At 39.3% G+C, this 14,303-nt stretch overlaps 1 protein-coding gene across 2 annotated transcripts in view; it reads left to right on the forward strand.

Annotated features, from left to right (window-relative positions):
- ntn1b (netrin 1b) overlaps nucleotides 1-14,303 on the forward strand; it is a 189,346-nt gene that overhangs the window by 150,641 nt on the left and 24,402 nt on the right. For both annotated transcript variants that reach the window (XM_062036393.1, XM_062036392.1), the window contains exon 4: nucleotides 613-666. In XM_062036393.1, the coding sequence (XP_061892377.1) occupies nucleotides 613-666 (54 nt within the window). The remainder of the gene's footprint in view (nucleotides 1-612; nucleotides 667-14,303) is intronic.

Genomic DNA, 14,303 nt, shown 5'->3' on the forward strand with positions numbered 1-14,303 from the left:
GTCATACAGTAACAAGCAATTACACCTCTATTACACTTAAATACCATACATCAAATATATTTACCCCATCAACACTTACTTGACTGGATGAAGTCCTTGGGCTCAAATACTAGTGTGGCCTCAATAGCCCTGCTGTAGTGTGGAGCATGCTGGGAATTATCTGGGCATGTGATGGAGGAATGCACAGTGCAGGGTTGAAATTCAACTAAATGTGCATTAAATCAGGTTGTTTTAGCTAATAATCATGCTGCAAGACCTAGCATGTTGCATTCAATGTTTATTCCCATTAATTCACGTTAATTCCCATGCAAAGTTTCCAACTTTGAATATTCCCGGAATTTTGCAACCCTAGTAGTGATATGATTGAGCGATAAGTCCATCTTTGACTTGGCGTTGCGCTTGTACAACATACCGCAATCAAGAGAGAGCGCTACACCACTCTTCTCATAACAGATGTTTAAGCATCAGCTTTCATTAGCATCACGTCACATTCCATCCTGTCCTTCCTTCTCCCAGGTATGTTGCACATCAACCCAGACCTAAGTTACAAAACACATGTTGCTATCAATTCTTCAATGACCATTCATGTCTCTTTTCCTGTCTTCCCCGCAGAGATTCCAGTGGCGTCTCCGACGGCAACTTACAGCAGCTACGACGAGACATCGGGTCAGTAACAAGCATTCAACTCATATCTGTGTCCCTGCAAGGGATGGGCTTGCAAACAAAGAAGACCTTTTGAGTCTTCCCATTTTTTTTCTAGAGATGTGCCGATTGATTTGCCGCTGATCTGTATCGGCCAATTTTTGTGAAAAAGTATGCGGTCGCCATTGTAAGGAGGTTCATTTGTGTCTTTATTACGAGAGCTCGTTTTTGACACTGAATTTATGTAACCGATTTTTTTTGCGTTTTAATTTTGTGAACTGAATTTCTTCACATCAAATTATGCTGACAATTTGATTGGAAAGAAAATGTGTTTTAAAGTCAATGTATAAAAATTCAGTGTAAAAAAAATCATTTTAAAAAAAGATGCATAAAAATTTAGTTTAAAAAAATTCAGTGGAAAATAAGTGATGCGTAAAAAACAGTGTATAAAGATTTAGTGTATAACAATTCAGCCAATAAAAATTGACTGTATAAAATTGTGTAAAGAAAAAAAATCGGTTTAAATTTTTTTAAATAAAAATTCAGTGTCAAAAAAATTCAGTACAAAATAAATTCAGTGTAAAAAAAAACTGAAATTGAGTGTAAAAAAAATTATTTGTAAAAAAAAAAAAGTGTATAAAAATGCAACGTATAAGAATTCAGTCTATATAAATTGACTGTATAAAAATTGTGTGATAAAAAGTGAGTATAAAAAGTATAAAAACAATTCAGTGCTGAAAAATTAAGTGTAAAAAAAATTTGTGTAAAATAAATTCAGTGTAAATAAAAAATAAAATTAACTGTAACAAGTTTAGTGTAAAAAATGTGTGTAAAAAAAAAAATCGTTTAAAAAAAAAAAAATTATAAAAATTAAATGTCCAAAAAATTCTGTGTAAAATAAATTCAGTGTAAAAAAACAGTGTATACAAGTTCAGTGTATAACAATCCATCCATCCATTTTCTACCGCTCGTCCCTTTTGGGGTTGCGGGGGGTCGCTGGAGCCTATCTCAGCTGCATTCGGGCGGAAGGCGGGGTACACCCTGGACAAGTCGCCACCTCATCACAGTGATATAACAATTCAGTCTATAAAAATTGACTGTATAAGAAATTGAGTGTAAAAAAAAAAAGTTTAGTAAAAAAAACAGTGTATAAAAATTCAACGTATAAGAATTCAGTCTATTGAAATTGACTGTATAAAAATTGTGTGATAAAAAGTGAGTATAAAAAGTATTAAAAAAATTCAGTGCTGAAAAATTAAGTGTAAAAAAAAATTCAGTGTAAAATAAATTCAGTGTAAAAAAAACAGTGTATAAAAATTCAGTGTATAACAATTCAGTCTATAAAAATTGACTGTATACAAAATTGAGGGTAAAAAAAATTTGGTGTATAAAAACCCAGTGTATAAAAATTCAGTGTATAACAATTCAGTCTATAAAAAGTTTGAAAAAAACTATAACAATTGAGTTTAAAATAAATTCAGTGTATAAAAATATATATTTCATGTTCAAATTGAGAAACTTAATTTTTTTTTTGCAAATAATCATTAACTTAGAATTTAATGGCAGCAACATATAGCAAAACAATTGTCACAGGCATTTTTACCACTGTGTTACATGGCCTTTCCTTTTTACAACAATTTTTGAAGCTTTTCAGGTGGAATTATTTCCCATTCTTGCTTGATGTACTGCTTAAGTTGTTCAACAGTCCGGGGGTCTCCGTTGTGGTATTTTAGGCTTCATAATGTGCCACACATTTTCAATGGGAGACAGGTCTGGACTACAGGCAGGCCAGTCTAGTACCCGCACTCTTTTACTATGAAGCCACACTGTTGTAACACCTGGCTTGGCATTGTCTTGCTGAAATAAGCAGGGGCGTCCATGATAACGTTGCTTGGATGGCAACATATGTTGCTCCAAAAGCTGTATGTACCTTTCAGCATTAATGGCGCCTTCACAGATGTGTAAGTTACCCATGTCTTGGCCACTAATACACCCCCATACCATCACACATGCTGCCTTTTACACTTTCACCCTAGAACAATCCGGATGGTTCTTTTCCTCTTTGGTCCGGAGGACACGACGTCCACAGTTTCCAAAAACAATTTGAAATGTGGACTCGTCAGCCCACAGAACACTTTTCCACTTTGCATCAGTCCATCTTAGATGAGCTCGGGCACAGCGAACCCGGCGGCGTTTCTGGGTCCATCCATCCATTTATTGGCAACACTAAATGATCCCTAGTGTGTGAGGGTGAATGTTGTCTGTCTATCTGTGTTGGCCCTGCAATGAGATGGTGACTTGTCCAGGGTGTACCCCGCCTTCCGCCCGAATGTAGCTGAGATAGGCTCCCCGCGACCCCGTAAGGGACAAGCGGTAGAAAATGGAGTTTTAACTTGCACTTACAGATGTAGCGACCAACTATAGTTACTGACAGTGGTTTTCTGAAGTGTTCCTGAGCCCATGTGGTGATATCCTTTACACACTAATGTCGCTTTTTGATGCAGTACCGCCTGAGGGATCTAAGGCGTGTAATATCATGGCTTACGTGCAGTGATTTCTCCAGATTGTCTGAACCTTTTGATGATATTACGGAGCGTAGATGGTGAAATCCCTAAATTCCTTGTTGAGAAATGTTGTTCTTCAACAATTTGCTCAGGCATTTGTTGACAAAGTGGTGACCCTCGCCCCGTCCTTGTTTGTGAACGACTGAGCATTTCATGGAAGCTGCTTTTATACCCAATCATGGCACCCACCTGTTCCCAATTAGCCTGTTCACCTGTGGGATGTTCCAAATAAGTCTTTGATGAGCATTCCTCAAATGTCTCACTCTTTTTTGCCACTTGTGCCAGCTTTTTTGAAACATGTTGCAGGCATCAAATTCCAAATGAGCTAATATTTGGGAAAAATAACAAAGTTTCTCAGTGTGAACATGAAATATCTTGTCTTTGCAGTCTATTCAATTGAATAGAAGTTGAAAAGGATTTGTTGTATTCTGTTTTTATTTACCATTTACACAACGTGACAACTTCACTGCTGTTGTAGTTTGTACATTCCTCCATAAAATAAATAAACAGCTGTGATCAGTTTCTATATTACTTAAAGTAAAATTGGTTTTGTTTAATAGAATTCTAGCCAAACATGTAATAAAGTCAAATACAAATAAGACATCAACTATATGATTTGTCTGAGTGGATGGACAGGACAAATTTAAAAAAAAAATATATATATATATATATTTTTTTGGATCGATTAAGAATTATTATAAATAAGAATCGCATTTTATCTAAAATTATTATTATTTTTTTGACACTTTTATTCTGTAACCCAATGTCTCCCTGTTCTGACCATGCCTTGTTTTGCCATATCGTCCAGGCAAGTTGTATGTCAATGTTTGCATCTCCATACTTGGCCGCCCTCCATTCAGGTCCTCTGCTGATGTAAACTCCAGATAGTTTTTTATTCATTGCTCCCCGCGGCGTCTTTGCTTGTATTCCCAGTCTCACCCACTAATCTGATTACATGCTTCGTTTGCAGCAGTTTGTATTTCAATCAAGGCTGGCAGCAACGCCATTGTTGGTTTGCGCCGACAAGAGTCTCCGTGTTGGACATGAGACCACGCCATTTACCCCTCGCATTTTTGGAGTGTGTCCCTTCACGGGTGATTAGGCACACCACCTCTCGGAACTTGTTGTTTGGCGTGTCTCCTGAATTAATATCGAATAAGTCGAGTCATTTCTGAGTGTGAAGTTTGGGGCTCTTTACAATTTATTTAGCGATTTAAGAAAAAATACGACTTGGTTGTTACATTTTGTATTCGTTCGATTAGAACTACCGTAATTTCCGGACTCTAAGACGCACTTAAAATGCTTTTTTCTTTCTCAAAACTCGACACTGCGCCTTATAACCTAATGTACGGAATAATTTTGGTTGTGCTTACCGACCTTGAAGCTATTTTATTTGGTACGTGGTGAAATGATAAGTGTGACCAGTAGATGGCAGTCACACATAAGAGATACGTGTAGACTGCAATATGATGGCAGTCACACATAAGAGATACATGTGGACTGCAATATGATGGCAGTCACACATAAGAGATACGTGTAGACTGCAATATGATGGCAGTCACACATAAGAGATACGTGTAGACTGCAATATGATGGCAGTCACACATAAGAGATACATGTGGACTGCAATATGATGGCAGTCACACATAAGAGATACATGTGGACTGCAATATGATGGCAGTCTCACACAAGTGATACGTGTAGACTGCACTATGATGGCAGTCACACATAAGAGATACGTGTAAACTGCACTATGATGGCAGTCACACATAAGAGATACGTGTAGACTGCAATATGATGGCAGTCACACAAGAGATATGTGTAGACTGCAATATGATGGCAGTCACACGTACGAGATACGTGTAGACTGCACTATGATGGCAGTCACACAAGAGATACGTGTAGACTGCACTATGATGGCAGTTACATAAGAGATACGTGTAGACTGCACTGTGATGGCAGTCACACATAAGAGGTACGTGTAGACTGCACTGTGATGGTAGTCAGACATAAGAGATACGTGTAGACTGCACTATGATGGCAGTCGCACATACGAGATACGTGTAGACTGCACTATGATGGCAGTCACACGAGATACGTGTAGACTGCACTGTGATGGCAGTCACACATAAGAGATACGTGTAGACTGCACTGTGATGGCAGTCACACATAAGAGATATGTGTGGACTGCACTATGATGGCAGTCACACATAAGAGATACGTGTAGACTGCAATATCATGGCAGTCACACATAAGAGATATGTGTGGACTGCACTATGATGGCAGTCACACATAAGAGATACATGTAGACTGCAATGTGATGGGAGTCACACATAAGAGATACGTGCAGACTGCAATATCATGGCAGACACACATAAGAGATATGTGTGGACTGCACTATGATGGCAGTCACACATAAGAGATACGTGTAGACTGCACTATGATGGCAGTCACACATAAGAGATACGTGTAGACTGCAATATCATGGCAGACACACATAAGAGATACATGTAGGCTGCAATATGACTCAAGTAAACAACACCAAAATGTTATATGTTCCATTGAAAATATAGAACATTACACACGGCGCTCAAAAATCTACCAAATGTTTTAGCACGGTTTTGGTAAGCTATGAAGCCACACCGCTTGATGGATTGTACTGTGCTTCAACATAGGAGTATTATTATGGTGTGTGTGTATAAGGTAAGACATATTATCTGGCGTTTTGTTTCGCAATAATATGCAAAAGCAACTTTTCTTACCTTCTGGTACCTGCTGATGTGTATTTGGGATCTGCATAAATCCTGAAAATCTGCGCGCGTCCGCCTTTGTAGTCGGTGCCGACACCGTAGTCGATAAGCTTCTTCTTTTTCTCTATCTTCTTGTTAAGTGACATTCATCCTCCACTGTTGCCATTTCTAATATAAAGTAGTGTAAAGTTCTTACTTATATCTGTCAGTAAACTCACCATGAAAGCACTAAAACATACCGGTGTAGTGAGTTTACATTATTCACCCAAGGAACTTTAGTTATTAGAGAGTTCCGGTCGGACGGTTTTTCACGGGTCACATTTCCGGCGTTGTTGTTGCACTAGTGAGTCTTATATTTGAAAAAAGATCGAAAATAGACAATACATCGGCGGTGCACCCTGTGGTTCGGAAAATACAGTAAAATTACTCTCCGTTTTTGAACAAAATGCGCACTGTCGATTTTGTATAAAACTGTCAATTTTTGAGAAAATTAAAGGATTTTAAGTGCGCCTTATCGTCTGAAAAATACGGTACAACTGTCGAAAAATATCACCTTTTTATGCATCCTTTTAAAATTACGATCCGTTTTGAAAAATTAGGACATTATCGTAAAATTTACTATTTTTCAAGAAAAAAATGCACATGTATTCTCTTCTTGTATGACTATATAAAAAAACATTTTAATTTATTTGTTTAACATTATGACGTTTCTTTAACAGAAATATTTAAAATCGGGCTGTGTAGCTTCCGTTCATTCTATTTCAAATTCTTAAATGTATATCAAAAAAATGATTTTGGGCCATTTTTTCTATTTTCATTTCTGAAACAAAAGTTGAACAACTATTTAATGACACTTTTTTAAAACGACAATAGGACTCCTGCTGAACAAAGATGTTAGCGTTATGCTAAAAACATGCTAAACGCAAAGGAAAAGTTAAAATACTGCTTCCGGTTCAATTTGTCGTCACACAGATAAACAAGCATTTTTGCATTTTGGATGAACATAAATCAGATTTTTGTGTATATCTGGAAAAATAAAAACCCATTAAAGGAAAATGGCACAAATCCTATTTTATGACAATATTTCAATGAAAATCAACCCTTTTTTTGTTTGTTTTAAAATCTGCCTTATATAATAAAAATTGGGGGAAAACGGCCCTAATTTACTTCTTTGATTTGCGTTTCAGAATTGGAAGTAGAATGAACGGAAGGTACTCGGACCTAATTCCCGAGCAAATACGACTTTTCTTGATAGAATACAACCTGATTTCGGTCAAATACGGATGTTTGAAAAATAAAATAAATTCTAAAAATAAATAAATAAAAAAAACCTCTAAATAAAGTACTATGTAATAAAAAAAAACTTTTTTTTTAACGATAATTTATTTAGAAAAAATTCCGACTTTAATCCTGTAAGATTATTTTCTGTACAACTTCATTCTTATGACTGTGGAAGACTTGATCCCTACCCGTTCCACAGATACCACGTCACAGGAGCCAGGCGGGCCATTTTAACAGAGTTTTATTGTCCATGTATTTTCAAGCACAGTCTCTCTCACCACCTCCTCCTCCACTGCCGCTCACTGTTAAAGACAGCAGATGATTAGATCACCACGTACCACTTGTGAAATCTAATCACCTGCCAGCTGTGTCTCGCCGTCCAGCACATGCCCCGCCCCTAGCCGATGGTGCTCCGCCCTCAACACCATTGACAGAGGCGGTGACCTTTGCTCCTGCAGGCGCGCTGATCGCACTTTCCCTCCACGATGACATTCCAAAGTCATTCTTATTGTATAAACCCCGTTTCCATATGAGTTGGGAAATTGCGTTAGATGTAAATATAAACGGAATACAATGATTTGTAAATCCTTTTCAACCCATATTCAGTTGAATATGCTACAAAGACAACATATTTGATGTTCAAACTGATAAACTTTTTTTTATTTTTAAATAATCATTAACTTTAGAATTTGATGCCAGCAACACGTGACAAAGAAGTTGGGAAAGGTGGCAATAAATACTGATAAAGTTGAGGAATGCTCATCAAAGACTTATTTGGAACATCCCACAGGTGAACAGGCAAATTGGGAACAGGTGGGTGCCATGATTGGGTATAAAAGTAGATTCCATGAAATGCTCAGTCATTCACAAACAAGGACGGGGCGAGGGTCACCACTTTGTCAACAAATGCCTGAGCAAATTGTTGAACAGTTTAAGAAAAACCTTTCTCAAGCAGCTATTGCAAGGAATTTAGGGATTTCACCATCTACGCTCCGTAATATCATCAAAGGGTTCGGAGAATCTGGAGAAATCACTGCATGTAAGCAGTTAAGCCCGTCACCTTCGATCCCTCAGGCTGTACTGCATCAACAGGCGACATCAGTGTGTAAAGGATATCACCACGTGGGCTCAGGAACACTTCAGAAACCCACTGTCAGTAACTACAGTTGGTCGCTACATCTGTAAGTGCAAGTTAAAACTCTCCTATGAAAGGCGAAAACCGTTTATCAACAACACCCAGAATCGCCATCGGCTTCGCTCGGCCTGAGCTCATCTGAGATGGACTGATACAAAGTGGAAAAGTGTTCTGTGGTCTGACGAGTCCACATTTCAAATTGTTTTTGGAAACTGTGGACGTCGTGTTCTCCGGACCAAAGAGGAAAAGAACCATCCGGATTGTTATAGGCGCGAAGTGTAAAAGCCAGCATGTGTGATGGTATGGGGGTGTATTAGTGGCCAAGACATGGGTAACTTACACATCTGTGAAGGCACCATTAATGCTGAAAGGTACATACAGCTTTTGGAGCAACATATGTTGCCATCCAAGCAACGTTACCATGGACGCCCCTGCTTATTTCAGCAAGACAATGCCAAGCCAGGTGTTACATCAACGTGGCTTCATAGTAAAAGAGTGCGGGTACTAGACTGGCCTGCCTGTAGTCCAGACATTGAAAATGTGTGAAGGCTAAAATATGAGAAGGGAGACTGTTGAACAACTTAAGCTGTACATCAAGCAAGAATGGGAAAGAATTCCACTTCAAAAATGTGTCTCCTCACTTCCCAAACCTTTACTGAGTGTTGTTAAAAGGAAAGGCCATGTAACACAGTGGTGAACATGCCCTTTCCCAACTACTTTGGCACGTGTTGCAGCCATGAAATTCTAAGTTAATTATTATTTGTTTAGTTTATGAGTTTGAACATCAAATATGTTGTCTTTGTAGCATATTCAACTGAATATGGCTTGAAAAGGATTTGCAAATCATTGTATTCCGTTTATATTTACATCTAACACCATTTCCCAACTCATATGGAAACGGGGTTTGCACAATGGGTTGGCCATGCCAGCAACTTGAGGGTTCCAGGTTCGATATATCCGCTTCCGCCATCCTGGTCGCTGCCATTGTGTCCTTGGGCAAGACACTTCACCCAGTGCCACCCACACGGGTTTAAATGTAACTAGATAATGGGTTTCACGATGCAAAGCGCTTTGAGTCACTAGAGAAAAGCGCTATATAAATATAATTCACTTCACTTACAGACACCAACCCCCTAAGTTAGGAGCGGCGCGGTCCCCCCAGCGACCCCCGCAGAATGAGCGTGGCACTGCCGCTGAGACGCACAAAGGGGGCGTTTGTCCTCCCAGCAGGAGAGCGGAGCTTAATGAGCGCGGCGGGTGTAATGGCTCGGAGTGTGCGGCGCCAAAGGGAGGGTGTGACGGACACCCCGTGTGCCTCAAAATCATTGACTATCTTTAAATTCTCCCGCCACCTCAGAATATAAATGTTGGTACAATTTCGTCCTCATTCCACAAACCACTTTTTCTCCTCTTAAGAGGGAGGCGTTTTTTTCTTGCGCCGTCATTACCCCGGCAACCTCATTCACGCCGAGCATAAAGGAGAAGAAAGGGGACGACTGGAGGAAATAATGAAGTTTGTCCATATTCAGGCGAGCTGAAAGTCCTCCCCCTCTCTCTCTCTCTCTCTCCGCCGGCTTTCCCACCCCCGCCAAGAGAGGAGAGCACGTTTGGGGCAACGCTCGTCCACGATCTGCTTCCAATTTGTGTCAGCCCGTGGAAAGTGGAGGGAACAAATGATTTTAATTTTAGGTTGGCCCTCTGCTCCAATATACCACCAGCTCTCTCCTTATGAAGGATGCCTGGCACGGAGACAGCAAAGCAGCAGCCATCTTTAAAGTAGCAGTGGAGTGGAAAAACAAGTTGCCTCTATGTTGAAGCTATTATCATATATATCTGGTTTATGCCAATAAATACAAACCCCAAAAGCAGTGAAGTTGTCACGTTGTGTAAATGGTAAATAAAAAGAGAATCCTTTTCAACTTATATTCAATTGAATAGACTGCAAAGACTTTGTTATTTTTCCCAAATATTAGCTCATTTGGAATTTGATGCCTGCAACATGTTTCCAAAAAAGCTGGCACAAGTGGCAAAAAAGAGTGAGAAAGTTGAGGAATGCTCGTCAAAGACTTATTTGGAACATCCCACAGGTGAACAGGCTAATTGGGAACAGGTGGGTGCCATGATTGGGTATAAAAGCAGCTTCCATGAAATGCTCAGTCGTTCACAAACAAGGACGGGGCGAGGGTCACCACTTTGTCAACAAATGCCTGAGCAAATTGTTGAAGAACAACATTTCTCAACAAGGAATTTAGGGATTTCACCATCTACGCTCCGTAATATCATCAAAAGGTTCAGAGAATCTGGAGAAATCACTGCACGTAAGCGGCAATGCCCGTGACCTTCCATCCCTCAGGCGGTACTGCATCAAAAAGTGACATCAGTGTGTAAAGGATATCACCACATGGGCTCAGGAACACTTCAGAAAAACCACTGTCAGTAACTACAGTTGGTCGCTACATCTGTAAGTGCAAGTTAAAACTCTACTATGCAAAGCGACAGCCATTTATCAACAACACCCAGAAACGCTGGGCCCGAGCTCATCTAAGATGGACTGATGCAAAGTGGAAAAGTGTTCTGTGGTCTGACGGGTCCACATTTCAAATTGTTTTTGGAAACAGTGGACGTCGTGTCCTCTGGAACAAAGAGGAAAAGAACCATCCGGATTGTTCCGGCCCAAGACATGGGTAACTTACATATATGTGAAGGCACCATTAATGCTGAAAGGTACATACAGGTTTTGGAGCAACATATGTTGCCATCCAAGCAACATATTTTTCATGGACGCCCCTGCTTATTTCAGCAAGACAATGCCAAGCAACAACACCTGTCTCCCATTGAAAATGCGTGGTGCAATATGAAGGCTAAAATATGAGAAGGGAGACTGTTGAACAACTTAAGCTGTACATCAAGCAAGAATGGGAAAGAATTCCACTTCAAAAATGTGTCTCCTCAGTTCCCAAACCTTTACTGGGTGTTGTTAAAAGGAAAGGCCATGTAACACACTGGTAAAAATGCCTTTTTTGCAATGTGTTGCTGCCATTAAATTCTAAGTTAATGATTATTTGCAAAACAAAAATAAGTTTCTCAGTGTGAACATGAAATATCTTGTCTTTGCAGTCTATTCAATTGAATATAAGTTGAAAAGGATTTGTTGTATTATCTTTTTATTTACCATTTACACAACGTGACCACTTCACTGCTTTTGGCTTTTGCAGATATGATCAAAATAGTATTAGTCTCACGGAGATTCCCGAGCCATTTTGAGAGATAATGAGCAAAATAGCCACAGATCCCTTCCCCATCAACAACAATGCTAATCAAGCAGACTTTCTGCGAGCCAACGACGATTACTTTGGGAAAAATTACGATCCGGGTCCTTATGTTTTTGAGCCCGAACACAAAGAGGACGATCAATAGGTTTTAGAAGCCGAACGCTAAACGGATGTAGCTTTAATGTGACACTATAGCAGGGGTGTCAAACCCCTTTTCATTGGGGGCCACATGGCAATTATGGCTGCCCTCAGAGGGCCACTTGTAACAGTGAATAATATATGCATTATAAATTGCTTCATTGCACAATTATTTATTGTTATATATTTTTACGTACACTGTAAGAAAAATATGTCGATTTTAGAGTAAAGTTTAGCTGCCGAAATGTTACCATAAAATGTATCATGTTTATAATGTAAATGGGAAAACACTACCACTGTTTTACTGTCAAATCGACGGTCGTTGTTTATATGATGTATTACTGTAAATGGAAAAACAATATTACACATTGTTTGGTTTTGTTTGGTTTTTTACATTGTACAATTTGATGGATAAGTTGCTTCAAAATCATGAGATATTTAAGTACTTATTTTGATGTTTGTAATGTGTGATAATATAATATTTGTTGCAATATTAGATTAAGTTTAAAATATATGACGGTACATGTATTTTTCTCTGTCAAAATAGAAAGTTGACTACATTTAGAAACAAATAGGTCATCGCAGGCCTTTGCGGGCCACATAAAATGAGGTGGCAGGCCAGATATGGAGTTTGACACACGTGCACTGTAGCATCTGCAGCATTGCTAGGTGCCAAACATACAAAGTAACCATAATAAAACAAACACTTACTGTAATATTTCCACTCTCGCTGGGATGCCGATCGGCGTGACGCTCATATAATTCCGTTTAGATGAAGAATCAGTCACGATCCTCACGAAGGGTTAAAAAAAGTTGCCGCAATAAGCGTTTTTTGGTGTCTTTTTCGCCACATCTGTATGTGAAAGTGGACCAGCATGTGGGTCCGTGGCCACATTTGTCTCCTAGCAGGTGAGAGCTGCATGAATTGTAATCTAGAATTTACTTTTTAGCAAGTTTTTAACAGTCGTTGGCTCAGTGCGTTAACAATAGCAGCGCAAGCTAGCATTAGCTCACTGATATCGGTGCGCCGCTAAAATAGTCCGTCTGCGTAGGCGCTTATAATAACAATATCGCTCATATTTGGTTAATTTTCCCGTCACGACATGTAAATGGAGTATTGTTAGCACTTTCTGGATGTTTTTAGAGAGTATAATGACAGGACCCGCCATCTGTTGACTCAATTGTTAGATATTTATTTACCATTTCGAATGTATAGAAAAATCCAAACATATGTAGTCTTGTCTTACATAAGGATTGTGAATGATAAACAGCACATCTCTTTCCAATGTTTGCGTATTTCCAGTATGACTGACCTAATAATATGGTCAGAGTGCAGAACGTGGTGTCAATCTCCAAAAATAGCCACAAGTATTCAGAGCAGAATATTCAAAACGGCTGACTGAATTTTCGGCATTTTATGATGTTTAGACAGTGTTTTCACATACTTTGCGGATTGTAAATACAGTTGGATATGGTTTAATGCAGTGTTTTTCAACCTTTTTTGAGCCCAGGCCCATTTTTTGCGTTGAAAAAATCCGGAGGCACACCACCAGCAGAAATCATCATATTTTAGTGGCTTTTTCTCTTTTTTTGATATTTTCCTGTAGCAGTTTCATGTCTTCCTTTGAGCGATATTTCCCGCATCTACTTTGTTTCAGCAATCAAGGATATTTCAATTGTTTTTATCCTTCTTTGTGGGGACACTGTGGATTGTCATGTCATTTTTGGATGCACTTTGTGGACGCCGCCTTTGCTCCACAGTAAGTCTTTGCTGTCGTCCAGCATTCTGTTTTTGTTTACTTTGTAGCCAGTTCAGTTTTAGTTTTGTTCTGCATAGCCTTCCCTAAGCTTCAATGCCTTTTCTTAGGAGCACTGACCTTTTGTTTATTTTTGGTTTAAGCATTAGATACCTTTTTACCTGCACGCTGCCTCCCGCTATTTCCGACATCTACAAAGCAATTAGCTACCGGCTGCCACCTACTGATATGGAAGAGTATTACACGGTTACTCTGCCGAGCTCCAGACAGCACCGACACTCAACAACAACACATCATTTGCAGACTATAATTACTGGTTTGCAAAAAATATTTTTAACCCAAACAGAGGAAATTAGATCATCTCCCACGGCACACCAGACTGTATCTCACGGCACAGTGGTTGAAAAACACTGCTTTAATGGATACAGTGAAACTAGAGATCTCCGATAATATCGGGCTGCCGATATTATCAGCTGATAAATGCTTTAAAATGTACAGAGCGCCAATAAACCTTAAAGGCACTGCCTTCGCGTGCCGGCCCAGTCACATAATATCTACGGCTTTTCACACACACAAGTGAATGCAAGGCATACTCGGTCAACAGCCATACAGGTCACACTGAGGGTGTCCGTATAAACGAGTTTAACACTGTTACAAATATGCGCCACACTGTGAACCCACACCAAACAAGAATGACAAACACATTTCGGGAGAACCTCCGCACCGTAACACAACATAAACACAACAGAACAAATACCCAGAAC

This window comes from Entelurus aequoreus, linkage group LG25 (genome assembly GCF_033978785.1).
Source record: "Entelurus aequoreus isolate RoL-2023_Sb linkage group LG25, RoL_Eaeq_v1.1, whole genome shotgun sequence".
Taxonomy (NCBI): Eukaryota; Metazoa; Chordata; class Actinopteri; order Syngnathiformes; family Syngnathidae; genus Entelurus; species Entelurus aequoreus.